We start from the raw sequence: 14,609 nt of genomic DNA on the forward strand, positions 1-14,609 counted from the left end.
ACACTTCTCCTAAGTTTTGTGTCAGCGTCAAGCTTTCTTGGAAGTCTGGTTAAAAATGAAACAAAACAACAACAAAAAGCGTCAAATGTGACTTATAATGAAAACCCACTTCTCCACTATTGAAGACAGTTTTTTGAAATATATAGACTGTCTTTCCCACCCTCCACTCCCCAAATTATTGGAGTATTAGTCAAATAAACAATCTCTAGCAGATTGAAATACAGCACAGTGGAAATTCAGGTTTCTTTGTCTCTGCACAGCAGTTTCTGTTTTCAAAACCACCTTTATGTGAGTGATACTCAGAACCCCTTTTTACAGTTCAGCCTCATTCATGTTTTACAGAACGTTCTGGAGGTCTTGCTTTTTCCAGTTACTTGGCCTCTCTCTGTCGTAAGAGATTTCTCTTGATAATTGGTGGCTAGGAGAGAACGAAAGCACAGAGGGAAGGAAGGACTCATCAGACTCCAAAATCATCACCCTGATAATAATGACATTTTGAATTTCCGTTGTCTGAGTGCAGACAAGGATAACCTCTAAGTTCATGTTAGTAAGTCACAAAGCATTCTTTTGGGATTTTGCCAGTTCTTTTCTATCCTTAAGTGTAGTACCTGCAAATTCAGTGAACACTATGCATCTGAGTAGTTTCATATATTAAAACTCTCAGTGTTAGGTGTGTGTGACGTGAGCCGTGCTGAGGTACATGAGATGTGTAAGTCAGTACAACCAACAGGAAGTGTTTATTGAGGGTAGCCTTCTGTCTGTCTGGTTGCTTCCCTTTTTCCATTTTTTTCCATTTCCCTGTCAGTAGGAAATTCCATGGAAAGTGGGGTGACAAACAGCAGTCACTTTCTTTAGGTCAGATGAAGGTAAGGGTTGCCTCTTTCCTGCCCTGAGAATTATTTAGAATGCTCATCTCCTCCTGCTCCCTGCATCCAGCCTCTTTACTGCAGGTGAAACACCCTTAGCTTCAGCCTTCTTTTTGCCTAGATCTGCCATTTGGCTTTGGTTTTGGTCTCAGCTGTTGCAAGGCCAAGTCGTCAAATGACTACCTCACACCGTTTCTGGCCTCTCTGAACTCGTACGCGATCAATGAATGTGGAATCACATGAGTAACTATCATCTCTGGTCAGTATCAGTGATATGAATGAGGCCTGTCATTGGAATATGGTATTAATACATGAATGTTCACTTTCAAATGTAGGGGAGCATTCCAGTTATAACTGAGTGAAAAAAGTCTCCTTAGGTACTTTTTATGTTGTAATTTTATCAGTGGTGTAAGTATCTATTTAGATTTGTTATTGGTAAAATAATGATTGGAAACTTTTATTTTAAAAATAGTAAGAACTTAGAAATAGTTATAATAGAAAAATCAATGGACAGACTATTAAGAGAGATTTTAGTTGACTAGATAATAGTTTGGATAACAATGAAGGCCTAAAGATGTTAGAAATCTAAAATAGGAATGAAAAATAATTTTTCACTTGCTCTTGAAAATATTCAGAAAGTATCTTCAAGTAGTGCACAAAGCTGGCATTTTTTTCAGTGAAATTATATCATCATCGTCAACCCAGTTTTCAAGTATGGAAGTTGAAGAAGACAGACGTTTTTACCATGGTCGTGTAGTATCTAGGAGGGAGGAAAATTGAATGGTCTGGTGGCAACATCACTATCAACAGTGTCTTGTTCTGGCAGAGCAGCCAAAAAATATCTTAGCTCCATCTTCGAACAGTTGAAAGCGAGCATTTAATCAATATCCAAATGATTAGTGGGGCAATCACAGGAGCAGCCCTAAGGACTAAATGCTCTTATATTATAAAGATCAAACTCTCAAATTTGATTGGTAAAGTATAATAATAAAATTGACATAATAACTAAATATTTGGAAAATTTTTCATATTTATTCTTGTACTATGGCAGTAGTATTTGGCTTTGATTATTGATTTTAACACTCAGCCATTTGGCCAAATGTGTGTTTGGTACTCCTTTACTTTTTTATTAATTTTTTAAAGTGAAGTGAAATGATAAAGTTAACCATTTAAAAATTGGACAATTCAGTGGCATTTAGTAAATTTACAGTGTTGTGCAATCACCACCTCCATCTAGTTCCAAAACATTTTCATTACCTTAAAAGAAAACTTGTACCTATTAACCAGTAGCTCCCATTTCCCCTCCCTCCCAGCCCCTGGCAACCACAAATCTGCTCTCTGTCTCTATGGACTCACTTAGTCTGCATGTTTCCTATAAATGAATCATACACATGACCTTTTGTTTCTGGCTTCTTTGATTTAGCATAATGTTTTTGAGGTTCACCACATTGTAGCATGTATCAGCACTTCAGTCCTTTTTATGGCTAAGTAGTATTCTGCTGTATGGATATATCACATTTTGTAGATGGATATGTCCACATTTGGTTTGCTTCTACCTTTTTGGCTATCGTGACTAGTGCCGCTATGAACATCCATGTACTAGTATTAATTTCAATTGTGTTTTCAGTTCTTTGGGGGGGCTATACCTAAGAGTGGAATTGCAGAGTCATATGATGAATCTGTGTTTCACTTTTTAAGGGACCACCAAACTGTTTTCCTTCTTTACTCTTCATCCTCAGAATTTGTGCACACTTGTGGCCCACTGAGCCAGAAATTCATAGTTTATTTGAGAGGCTCCAGAGATTACTACATTAACACTGTGCCATTGGTGTGATCAGATCCCAGAGACTTTCAGCAGTATTCCTTTGCAGTTGTCCTTGTCCCTGGGCAAATCTGCTGAAGACAAAAAATACCTGGGTTGGGATGAACTTATCTGACATCATTGTGCTGCCTTCTTGGGGACATTCATCTGTACATTCATCAAGTAGTGACACAGTGTGTGGTGTTTATCTGTGAACCAAACAAACAAAAATCTCTGCCTCAAGGAATTTATATTCCAGTGCTAGGAGACAGATAATAGACAATAAAAATACTAAGTAAGGGCAGTCAGAGGGAAAGCCATGCAAATTTATTAGCACATGATTGTTTAGAATTGTCTTAATATTTAAAAAGAAGACTCTATTGTGAATGTCATTATGTTCTACTTCTTATGTTACGGTTTTTTTGCTTTGTTTCCTTTTTCTTAGACACAACTCCAGCAAGCCTTCTTATTCATCTTTTTATAGAACCAGCTTTTAGCTTTGTTAATTGTCTCTTCTGTATTTCGTTGATTTCTGCCCTAATAGTTATTTCCTTCTTGGTTTTTTGCAGTTGGTTCTGCTACTCTTTTCCAGTGTTTGAGCTGCATTTTTAGCTCATGTCTGTTTTTACCTTTCTTGTTTCCTGATGAATGTATATAAAGCTACAAATCTTCCTTTAAATAGTGCTTTCAGTCTGTCTCACCAAATTAGGCATGTGGTGTTTTCACTGTCATCCAATTTAAAATATTTCCAAGAGACACTTAACAATATTTTATCTGGTTTCCAAATATTTTTAAAATTTATCTTTTAAAAGTTAACTGCAAATTTCATTGAAATACAGTTGGAGAACTGATGGGTATCATAGTGTTCATTAGGAATATACTGAAGGAGATACATGCTCTAATGCATGTCTGTTTCTGTAAGTGTTCCTTGTGCACCCTAAAAGAATATGATTCTCAGTTGGGTGTTGAATTCTCTATGTATCTGTTAGCTGAGGGAGGCTCTCTCTAAGGAAGTACATTTGAGCTGAGATCTGAATGTCAGGAAAGGGCCACCTCTCTGAAAATCTGGGGGGAAAGGATCCCAGGCAGAGGGAACAGCAAGTACAAAGGCCCTAAGGTAGGAATGAGCTCGGTGTGTACCAGGCACAGAAAAAAGGCCTGGCATAGTGGGCAAGGAGGAGAGGGAGGCAAGGTGAGATCCTGACAGGTAGTCAAGGGCCAGATCAGGTAGGGCCTCAGAGGCCATGGGATGGACTTTTGATTTTAATTAACACAGTAAATTCTTCCCAGGTGATGTGCTATGCACTTTATGTGAGCTTGATGTCAGGTACAAATTGATCACATTTTATACAATGGAGGAAGCATTTTGACATTAAAAGTACCATAGAGATCATAGTTAGTCCAGTCCTTTTCTCTTGCAAGTAAGAAAACTAAGATGAGGTTTAGAGAGGTCTCACAGCTAGTCAGTTGAAAGCCAGGCTTTGGATAATCTCCTAAAAGGGAGGACTCCAGGGGGAGGGTATAGTTCAAGTGGTAGAGCGTGTGTCTAGCATGCAGGAGGTCCTGAGTTCAATCCTAAGTACCACCATCAAAAAACTAAATAAATAAACCTAATGACCTCTCCCTTGCAAAAAAAAAAAAAAAAAAAAGACAAAAGAAAAAAATAAAAGGGAGGACTCCATTTTTATATAATTTTATTCAAATGTTATTGAAAGGTATCTTAGCTTGTTATGACCCCTTTGTAATGCAAAAATCACACCTGCCCATCCCATTTACTTATTTTGTTAGTGTGGAGTTTATAGATTGGGTTTACTCAAGATGCATTTCCCACAGGGACTTCTTCGTCTCCTCCAACGTTCTGCTCACTCGAATTTTACCCTTCTCTGCTTCACGTCAGCACTTGGATCTGTTTCTCTGAGGCAGCAGCTTCAGCCCGCCCTATATTCTCCTGGGCGCTGCCATCATCTCCAGGACCACCTGTCCCAGCGTTTTTGTGATGAGGCCTCTGTGGCACATTCAGAAACCGCCGCATCGCCAAGGCACTCACAGTAATTGCCTGTCGGCACTGCCTGGCCGCGTGTGGGTTTTCTCACCTTACCCCTCTTGGAGGCCAGGCCATTTTGCTCGCTCAGCGGCACAGGAGCTAGTGTGGATGTGCCCCGAGTAAGCAAAAGCGGATTCCAGGTGCTGCGCCAGGCAGCACCTGGAATCACAGGGCACGTTCGATGCCTCCCTGCCTGTGAGCCCAGCTCCACACGGGCATCAGCAAGGCCTTTGGGAACCTCGTCCTTTAGTGCTTTATTGGAAGCTGAAGGCAGATTTATTCCCATCAGAAAAGTAGACATTTTTTCCCTGATAATAAGTGGCAGAGTCAATGCCTCAGGCAAGGTCAGTTCCTCAAATTCCCCCCTAAGAAACCCAAAGGTAAGGTTTATATTCACCAGCCCCTGGCTTATCCCTTCTTCCTTGCAAATCCTCATAAATATCGTTCTCCTGGCTTACTGGCCAGGCTGGGAATCTCCACTGGAATATCTTCTTACAAGACACATTTCTATGCGTTTGGAGGGCACGAGGAAATACGAATGACAAGCTGACCCAAGTCTCCAATTGAGACTCAGACTGAAAGAGTCTAGATGCTGCAAAAAAGTATATGTTTTTTAATGATATAAGGAAATTTCCACAAAACAAAAATCCCATAGTTGCCTAAGCATTCATTTTTGTTTTTGTTGATTTTAAAAATTTATGGTAAATATATATAACATAAATTTAACAAATTTAACTATTTTTCAGTGTACAATTTAGTGGCATTCAGTACATTCACAGTGCTGCACAGCCAAAGCCATTATCATTTCCAGAACCTTTTCATCATCAAAAGCTTTGAACCCATTAAATACTAATTCTTCATTTCCTTCACCACCCCCCCAGCCCCTAATAAACTTTATTCTACTTTCTGTCTGTTCTGGATATTTCATATCACTAGAATCATACAGTATGTGGTCTTTTATATCTGGCTTCACTTAGCATAACGTTTTCAAGGTTCATCGACATTGCAGCATGTGCCAGTACTTTGCTCCTTTTTCATAGCCAAATAATATTCCATTGCATGGTTGTATTTTATTTATCTGTTCATCTGTTGATGGATACTTGGGTTGTTTCCATCTTTTGGCTACTGTCAGTAGTGCTGCTGTGAACATTTGTGTACAAGTATCTCTTTGAGTCTCTGCTTTCAGTTCTTTTGGTTATATACCTAGGAGTGGAATAGCTGGATCATATGGTAATTCTGTATTTAAGTATCTGAGGAACTTAAATATTTAAGGAGCCCATGCATTAAATTTTGTATTCAAGTATATTTTTCACAATCAGAAAGAAAGAAGAGAGAGGTATTTGGTAGGGCTGCCATAATAAAGCACCATAGACTGGGTGGCTTAATTACACAAATTTGACATCTAAGAGCAAGGTGTCAGCAGAGTTGGTTTCTTCTAAGACTTCTCTTTGTCTGCTAGATAGCCGTGTTCTCCTTGTACCTTCATATGATCTGTGCCTGTGTCTTAGTCTCCTCTTCTTATAAGGACACCATTCGGAGTGGATTAGGACCTACCCACATGATCTCATTTTACCTTGATTACCTCATTAAAGGCTGCATCTCCAAATACAGCCATTTTCTGAGTTGATGGGGGTTCGGACTTCGACATATCCATTTGGTTGGGCGGGGCGAGATTCGGGCTTTAAGAAGAAGTACAGCGCCAGCCATATGCCAACTCTTAATCGACTCACTCGAAACAATTCATGGTAGTGAAAAACCCAAACGATAGTTTTAAAGCTTGATTTCTGGATTTCAGGAAATGCCATTGACCTTTTCTGTTGTCTCTGAATTTGTCATTATCTGTGACATATTCCAATGAGGCATGAGGTGATTCTTCTTTGTTTTCTTAAATGTACACTCAGGGTTAAAGCTTTTTAATAAATACTTTTAAATAAAGATTGGATGGAATGCGGTCTTTGCAGGAAAAAAAATGAGCTCTCATTAAAGGCTCACACTTCCCTTAAGCAAGAAATGTCATGCAGATTGTGTTCTGCCTTGAACATCTTTCAGTGTCATTTGCTATCCTTCTATGGCATCATTTTAAATAGCTGCATATAATTCTGTTATGTGAGTGCCATAATTTATTTAACCGACCCTCTACGTTGGACTTAAAGGAATTTTGAAAATTCTTTCTCGGATTCTTTTCTCTCTGTCACCAGCACCCAGTTAGTAGTCGAGGCTGCCTATTGAGTCACTCTTAAACGATCCCAGCAGACTTCTGAAGTAATCTTCCTTCTCAGGGTTTCCCCCTTCACCCAATATCCCCGTGGCTGTCTGAAGGATGTTCTTAAGTCACTGCTTTCCTCATATCCCCTGTCAGCCTAAGGAAGACTCCATCTTGACTTTGCAGTTGGTCCAAACACCTCGGCCTCCTTTTTTTTTTTTTTCAAGATTTCCCCAAATCAGCCTCTATTTAATCTTCATCCACTTTCTTCCCAATCTAGGGAGAAGCCAAGTCTACTTGTAATCTCAGTGTACATCATACTCATTTCTTTGGACCTGGCTGGTGCCACCGGTCCTGCTGGCAATGCCTCTTCTCATCCCACTGAATATTTCCAGTCTTCATCTGGGAGGGGCCAGCTCCCATATCACAAACTTCATAAAGACCCCTGTGATTACTTGTGTCTGTATGATTTTATTTTGCCTTTCTTTGAGCTTCTGTTTCACTGAGATGGGACCACATAGTTTATGAAGCAGTAAGAAAACAAATAAGCCTGTGCCCCTCCCTGGCTGGAGTAGAAGGTAGGGACTTTTTCATAAATGTCCCAGTCACACTGGCCATCTGACAGTTCTTGGAACACACTTATTTCCTCTCTGCTTCAGTGCTTGCTGTCCCTTTGCCTGAAATGCCCTGCCTCCAACTGGTCACGGTCAGTTCGTTCTTGACATTCAGATCTAGCTGAAATGTCACTTCCTTGGAGAGGCCATTCGTGACCCCTACCAGAAGTAACTCCATTGTTTTTATCATAGCACACTGCATATTTCTTTCAGACCCTTAATCCCAGGCACTTCTCATCTCCTTTCTCTACACATTGCTCTCCTATCTTCCCCGCTGCTCCTGACCTCAAGGAGAGCCTGTCTTGTTCACTTGTTTATCCCGGCACCTGAACAGTGCCAGGGTGCTCAGTAGATGTTTGCTGAATGAATTGGTGAGATTGGATGGAATGCGGAAAGAGAAGGGAGACGGGAGATGTTGAGGGCATCCCTTGGGTTTCTGCCTTGGCAAATTGAGCTAATGGCAGGTGGTGCTACTAACCAAGCTTGGGAGTTCTAGAAGAGCACATGTGGGTGGAATGGAAGAAGCAGAGACAGCGATTTCTCCTTGGTATCTGTTTGAGTTGCCTCTGAACTATTTAAGAAGAATGTCCACAGATGGTTAAATATATGGGTTTAGAGCTTGGGAGTGATGCTTGGGTGCCGTCCAAATAATGATCATGGCTAGCATCACTAGACATGGTTAACACTTTAAATGGTAATAGTAGCTCACATTTATTGAGTGCTTGCTCTGTGCCAGGCAGTGTGCTAAGTGCTTTACATACATTTACATTAAGAAAATTTAATATTTAATATAACCCTTGGACACAAAGATACAGCTGAGGTTTCTAAGGATTGGATAAACTGCCTGAGGCCACTTGGCTAGTTAGAGGGCGAACTAGGGTTTGAACCCGGGTGATCTGTTTCCAGTGTCCCAGCTCTTCCCCACTGCACCATTGCGCTGGAATAGGCATGAAGGGACACACGATCAAGAGGTGCCCTTTGTCTTTGAGTAGCTTCTTGTTTGCTTGGGGAAATCAAATATAACTCGTAACTTACTATACCCATCAGGCTCGCCTGAGGCCCTTATCCAAGCCTGTCAGCTATGGCAGTTATTTGATTAAAATAACGAGTCAGTTTTGGCTTCCTCCTCTGATTCCTGAAGACTCAGGTTCATGTGACCTTCATAATTCATGAAGAAGAACTAATGATGTTGGCAATGCAAAATCCTCTCCACAGATCGTCATCTGTTTTGGAAACATGATGCATATAGCCCTTATGGGACTGAAAAAGAGGAAACTGAAAGATCACAGTAGAAGTGAAAGAAGATAGTGATGTCTACTTCCATTCAAAAAAGAGCAGAAGGATTTCAGTCAGGGGACACTCAGGGATTCCCAGAATGATGACTGCTTGGGGTTAGAATATGGGTTGAGAAACATACAAGCAGCAGAAAGTGTATGTTCACAGTTCACCAGATGGCTAATTTGCATAAATGGGGGTAGTGGTCCCAGTTCCTTGTGGGCTCGAGGAGGCAAGGCTTTGTGCAGATAGTGATTCTGCACAGAAGCCTAAGCCAAGCCTCTAATTTTTGAGGGCAACTGGAATTAAGAGTCCCTTAGTCACCTTCTCTTCACATCTCCGTGAGAGCAGCAATCTCATCTATCACTGGTCTCTGGTAAGTGCCTAAAAGAAAACTCCTGTTTACTTGCACTCCAGTTGTAAAAATTCTGACACCTAATGTGTATGGGGTTTTCCCACGCCAACTTTCCAGCTCCCCAGACACCAATTGGGTGTCTTGCAATTCAGTTGTGACATTAATTACCTGGAGTTAGCATAGACCCCATAGGTTAAGGGCTCAGGCCCGCAAAATGATCCCCCACTTCGGACACCAGTCACATGTCCAAGGTTGTCACCTATACTTCTGACCAACTGATTATAAACTGGAGGTTCCTATAACCCCCTCCTCAGTTTCAGTAGTTTGCTGTAGTGGCTCGTAGAATGCAAGGAAACACTTACATTTACCCGCTTATTATAAAGGATATAATAAAAGATACAGATGAAGAGGTACACAGGGTGAGGGCCAGAAGGGTCCTGAGTGCAGAAGCTTTTGTCCCTGTGGAGTTGGGGGGTACCGCCCTCCCAGCATGTGGATGTGTTCATCAGTATGGAAGCTTTCCTAACCCCATAGTGTAGGGATTTTTATGGAGGCTCCATCACAAAGGTACAATCAATTATTAACTCAATTTCCAACCCCTCCCCACCCTGGAGGATGAGGGGAGAGGACTGAAAGTTTCAGGCTTCTAATCATAGCTTGATCTTTCTGGTGACCAGCCCTCATCCTGAAGTTATCCAGGAGCCTACCAAGAGTGGCCTCATTAAAACGTGGGACTGTTCTATCACCCAGGAAATCCCACGGGATTCAGGAGCTCTGTGTCAGGAACAGGGGCCATAGACCAAACATGTATCTTAGTAGATCAGTGTCTTGAATGAGTGTGTCAAATAATGAGCTAACTGATTTGGGGGGCTTCGGAGAAAAGAAAGTAAAAGGAATAAATACTTCAATAGATGTGATTTACACACTGTGTGTGTGTGTGTGGTTTTTTTTTTTTTTAATTATCAAAACAGTCAAGACATCTACATTGCCAAGCTAGAATTAGGAAGGTTTTTAAAATGGTTCCCTCTAAAGAGAAGAATGCAAGTCCATTACCAATTCTACATGAAATCAGGCAGAATTACAAGAAAGCAGATCTCTGATACACAGATGAAGCAGTGAATACTGTGCAGTTACTATTACAGAAGAATGAATTTAAGTACAGAAAACCAGATCTTACAAAATGTGACTTTCCTTGAGATGCCTTTGGCAATGACACTCTTTTATACAGTAGACTAAAAATAAGAATATCAATATGACACGTGTTATTATAGGAAGTGTCAGACATTTTACACACGGTTGATTAACACATCACCCTCTCACCCAGAGCATCTGGGAAAGGTGAAGGAAACAGTAGGTGGATCCAGTGATTATTTGTCATTCCAAATTCTGACTCCATCTGGGGCTCCACAAGGTGATAGAAGCACATTAGAAATAAGGCACTAAAAAAATCACATCCGTAAGCTCAGAGGCCAGAGAGTGGAAGTCTGTAGCACTTACATAGGAGTCTTGGAGTTAAAAATTTAAATTCTGAAGAAGTCCTATATAGTCCGCTTTTCAAAAATATCTCTGAAAGGTGGTAAAAATGAGGGTTAAATCTGGCTTAATTAACTTGATTCCTGAGTTTAACACCAGATAAAACCCTGGGTCAAAAAAGAAGGTTTTTGTTTCTGTTACTTTACATTAATACAGTAGAAAGCTAATGACTTTTTTAAAGTATCCAAAGTGGTAAATCTTAGAGTACATATAAAAAAACTCACAGATCCTTCATTGGTCACAGTTTTGGATAGTGGTCTCTATTTATTCTTTAAAATAGTTGTTGTTTAGGAACAGTTCTAGAGCCAAAGCCACGAAAAGGAAATCTGTTTTCATACTCTTAGCAGTTGATATACAGAAATGGTAAAAGGTTTGAGTGTGAGTTGCTTTTTAAGTAGTATCCAGACTGCATCCATTGTAACTGGCTGCAAAGTACTGAATGTAAAAGGCATAAAGGTGGCTTTTTGCAGTTTGTAACAGCAGTAGTTAACTTCCAGTCATAGAAACGTGATGTGGATCGGAAAGTTTTGCGTAGCTCAGCCGTTAGATTTGATGGGTTCCAGATTTGATGGACTGGTGTGAATTACCTGATTTGGTCTGCGGCTCTCCTAGAACTCCAGAAGAAACCTAAGCCACTGAAGGTCTCCAGGGATGGTCCAGGCTCCCTAAGAACCTTAGAACCAGGGAAGGTGTGAGCTGAGTCTGTGTCCCATGAATCAGGCTTGTTCTCTGTCCCAGTTATCTGTTGCTGTGTTAACAAACAAACCCAAACATAGTGGCTTAAAATAACAGTTGTGTTCTGTGGGTTCACTGGGCAGCTCTCACTGGGGTGTGTCATGAAGTTGCAGTCATATGTTAGCAGGGTCTGGAATCATCTGAAGTCTGCTCCTCTCCCATGTCCAGTGACTGGGCTTGGATGGCTTGAATGCTGGGGGCTGGTTAGGCATCTCTCCTCTCCACTTGGCTGCTTGGGTTCCTCACAGCAGGGCAGACTCAGGATAGTCAGACTTTTATCTGGGACCTGGCTTCCTTCAGAGCAAGAGGTTCAAGGGACAGAAAGTGGAAGCTGACTGCATCTTAAGACCAAGACCCTGAACCTGACCTAGCATCACTTTATCGCTGGATAAAGTCCTCAGAGCTACCAAGACACATGGGGAGGGGATGTAACCCTCAGGTCCTGTGGGACAAATACCAAAAAATTTGTGGCTTTTAATTCTCTTCATTCTTCAGCCAGGACCCAGAGGGTTTGTTCTTGGTTGGACATCATCCTCGTCTCACCTCAAAATGAGCTGCTTTGTATTCATGTAGCTCTTTATGCATTAACAAGAAAGTTCATGTACACAGTCTCAATTTGCTTTCCCAGTATCCCTGCAAAATAGTAGGCTGGATAATAAGGCAACTGAGGTACAGAGGTTAAAGGCCTAGGACCACACAGCTTCCTAGGGACAGAATGGAGAGAGAAATCTGAATCTCTTGACTCTCAGTCTATGCTGAGGGATTCTGGTTTACTTGTTTGTTTATTCGGGTCAGTTTGCTCTCTGACACATACAGAGCTGGGGGAGAGGAAAGCACATATCCCTTTGGCTGAAAATCTGGACACAGATCTTTGCAGGTGAAGCTCAAGATGCAAGCAAAGGTGATGTTAATATGACTGCTTGGCCCTGTGCTATCAGCAAGGACTCTTGAAGCCACTGTACTGGCCTTCACTCTTGGGAAACTCTCTCCGGATCCTCCAACGGCAGCAGCTGGGCAGGATGGCAAAGTCGGCCATGTCCTGGGAGCCAAAGCGCCAGAGGGCGTAGCGCCTGTAGGCGCAGTGCCGCAGCCGGCGGTTGGTAGAATCCGCATCCAGCACAAGCAAGGGCTCCTGGTAGTGCAGGAGGAACTGCAGGACCTGTCTGGACAGAATGAGCCGCCTGAACGGCTCTGAGGTGGTGATACAGGCACCCTGCTTCTTCCGACAGCATAGCTCCTCCAAGCATCTGTGGCTTTCAGGGAGTTGGGATGGAAGGCAATTTCCACACTGGCACCAAACCGGGCAGTCACTGGATCTAGGAATCACCTCTTTGCTCAGCAGCTGGATGGCCTCTGGTTCTCCAGGAATGGGGGCTGGGTCGTGAAGAGACAGAGGCAGCGTGGACAAGTCTGTGAAGTCCATTGGAGGTCTCTGAAAAAGTCAAGTTTTCAAACCCTTCATCAGTGACAACCCCCTGTGGTTCTAGGCTCTTTAATTTTATTATTAACTTATAAAATTACATTTAATATTACATTAATACTAGTGGCTATCATTTATTAAATGTATGTATCAGGACTGTGCTAGTGTTTTGCAAGCATTGCCTCATTTCAGCTTTTGAAGAACCTCTTGAGATATGTGTCCTGATCTCCATTTTGCAAATTTGGAAAATTAAATTCAGAAAAGCCAGGCCTCAATACCGATGTAACCTTTTCAAAGAGACCTTCTTGCCCTGACCATTTGATCTAGGTAGTTCCCCTCCTCCCAGGTCGTTCTCTTATGACATAATGTATTCTGTGTTCTTCATAGTACTTATCACCATCTGAAATGATCTTTTTAATTGATATGTTTACTTGGTGATTTTTCCACGTGAGCAGGGGCCCTGTTTGCTTTGTTTACTGCCTGTATCCCCAGTGCCTAGGACAGTGCCCAGCACGCAGTAGACAGTAAATACTTGTTGACTGAGCTCCATTTTCTTCTTTCTCACCATGCTCCCTCTTCTAAAAAAATCCATTCATTATCCTCCAAGAGAAGTTGCTGTAATCGCTATCATTTGTGTCTATCCTTTGTGACATATACCTTCTTTCACCAAATGAAATCTGAGTCAGATACACTGAAACTGAATATTTCTTGTACATGCATGTTCACAGCAGCACCATTTGGAATAGCCAAAGGGTGAAAACAACCCAAGTGTCCATCAATGGATGAATGGATTAAAAAAAAGTTATATTCATACAGTGGAATATTATTCAGCTATAAAAAGGGATGAAGTACTGACAAATGGTAAACATGGATGTTTAGCTAAATATGGATGGAACCTTGAAGATATTATACTATATTATACCTTGAAGATATTATACTATATACTATTATAAAGAAGCCAGACACAAAATGACAAATAGTGTATGATTCAGTTTATATGAAATGTTCAAAATAGGCAAACCCACGGAGTCATAAAGCAGATTAGTGGTTGCCAAGAACTGAGGAGAAGTGGATGAGGAGTGGCTGCTAAATGGATATAAGGCTTCCTTTTGGGGTGATGAAAAAGTTCTGAAAGTAGAGAGTGGTGCTGGTTGCACAGCATTGTGTGTATACTACATGTCACTGAATTGTACACTTTAAAATGGTTAAAATGGTAAATTTTGTAATGTGTATTTTACCCGCCACCACACCCCCCCTTCTTGAGTTCACTTTATACCCAGACCTAACAAGAACATTACCAGAATGGAAAATTTTTGGCCAGTCTCTCTCAAGAAGAGATGTAAAAATCTTAAATACTAGTGATTTGAATCCAGCAATAAGTACAAAGAATAATAAATCACATTTAAACTGATTTTATTGCAGGAATGCAAGGTTAGCTTATATACTGATTTGAAAACCAATCAGTATAATTCACCATGTAACAGAAAAAAAGAAAACTCACTGATTATTTGAAAAGAAGAAAAAAAATTGTTTTAAAATTCAATATCTACTCATGATAAAAATTTTTAGCAAACTAGGAACAGAGGGGAATTTTCTTAATCTGACAGAGCATTCTTTAAAAACCTATAGTAAGTACAATAGTGAAATAAAAAACTTTCTTCATAAAATAGGGAATGAGACAAGATGCCTGCTATTATCACTTCTATTTGATTTTGTGCTGGAGGTCCTAACACATGTAGTAAGCACCTGGAGCTGGAGGAGGC

General features: G+C 41.0%; 2 protein-coding genes across 14 annotated transcripts in view; one reads left to right on the forward strand and one right to left on the reverse strand.

Annotated features, from left to right (window-relative positions):
• Positions 1-14,609, forward strand: part of IFT81 (intraflagellar transport 81) — a 158,273-nt gene that overhangs the window by 4,608 nt on the left and 139,056 nt on the right. The window lies entirely within an intron of this gene.
• The window catches only part of P2RX7 (purinergic receptor P2X 7), a 46,120-nt gene continuing 41,581 nt past the window's right edge, over positions 10,071-14,609 (reverse strand). For both annotated transcript variants that reach the window (XM_010969661.3, XM_074356597.1), the window contains one exon: positions 10,071-12,858. In XM_010969661.3, coding sequence (XP_010967963.2) covers positions 12,361-12,858 — 498 coding nt within the window. In that variant the 3' untranslated portion in view covers positions 10,071-12,360. The remainder of the gene's footprint in view (positions 12,859-14,609) is intronic.

Source organism: Camelus bactrianus, chromosome 32, assembly GCF_048773025.1.
Source record: "Camelus bactrianus isolate YW-2024 breed Bactrian camel chromosome 32, ASM4877302v1, whole genome shotgun sequence".
NCBI lineage: Eukaryota > Metazoa > Chordata > Mammalia > Artiodactyla > Camelidae > Camelus > Camelus bactrianus.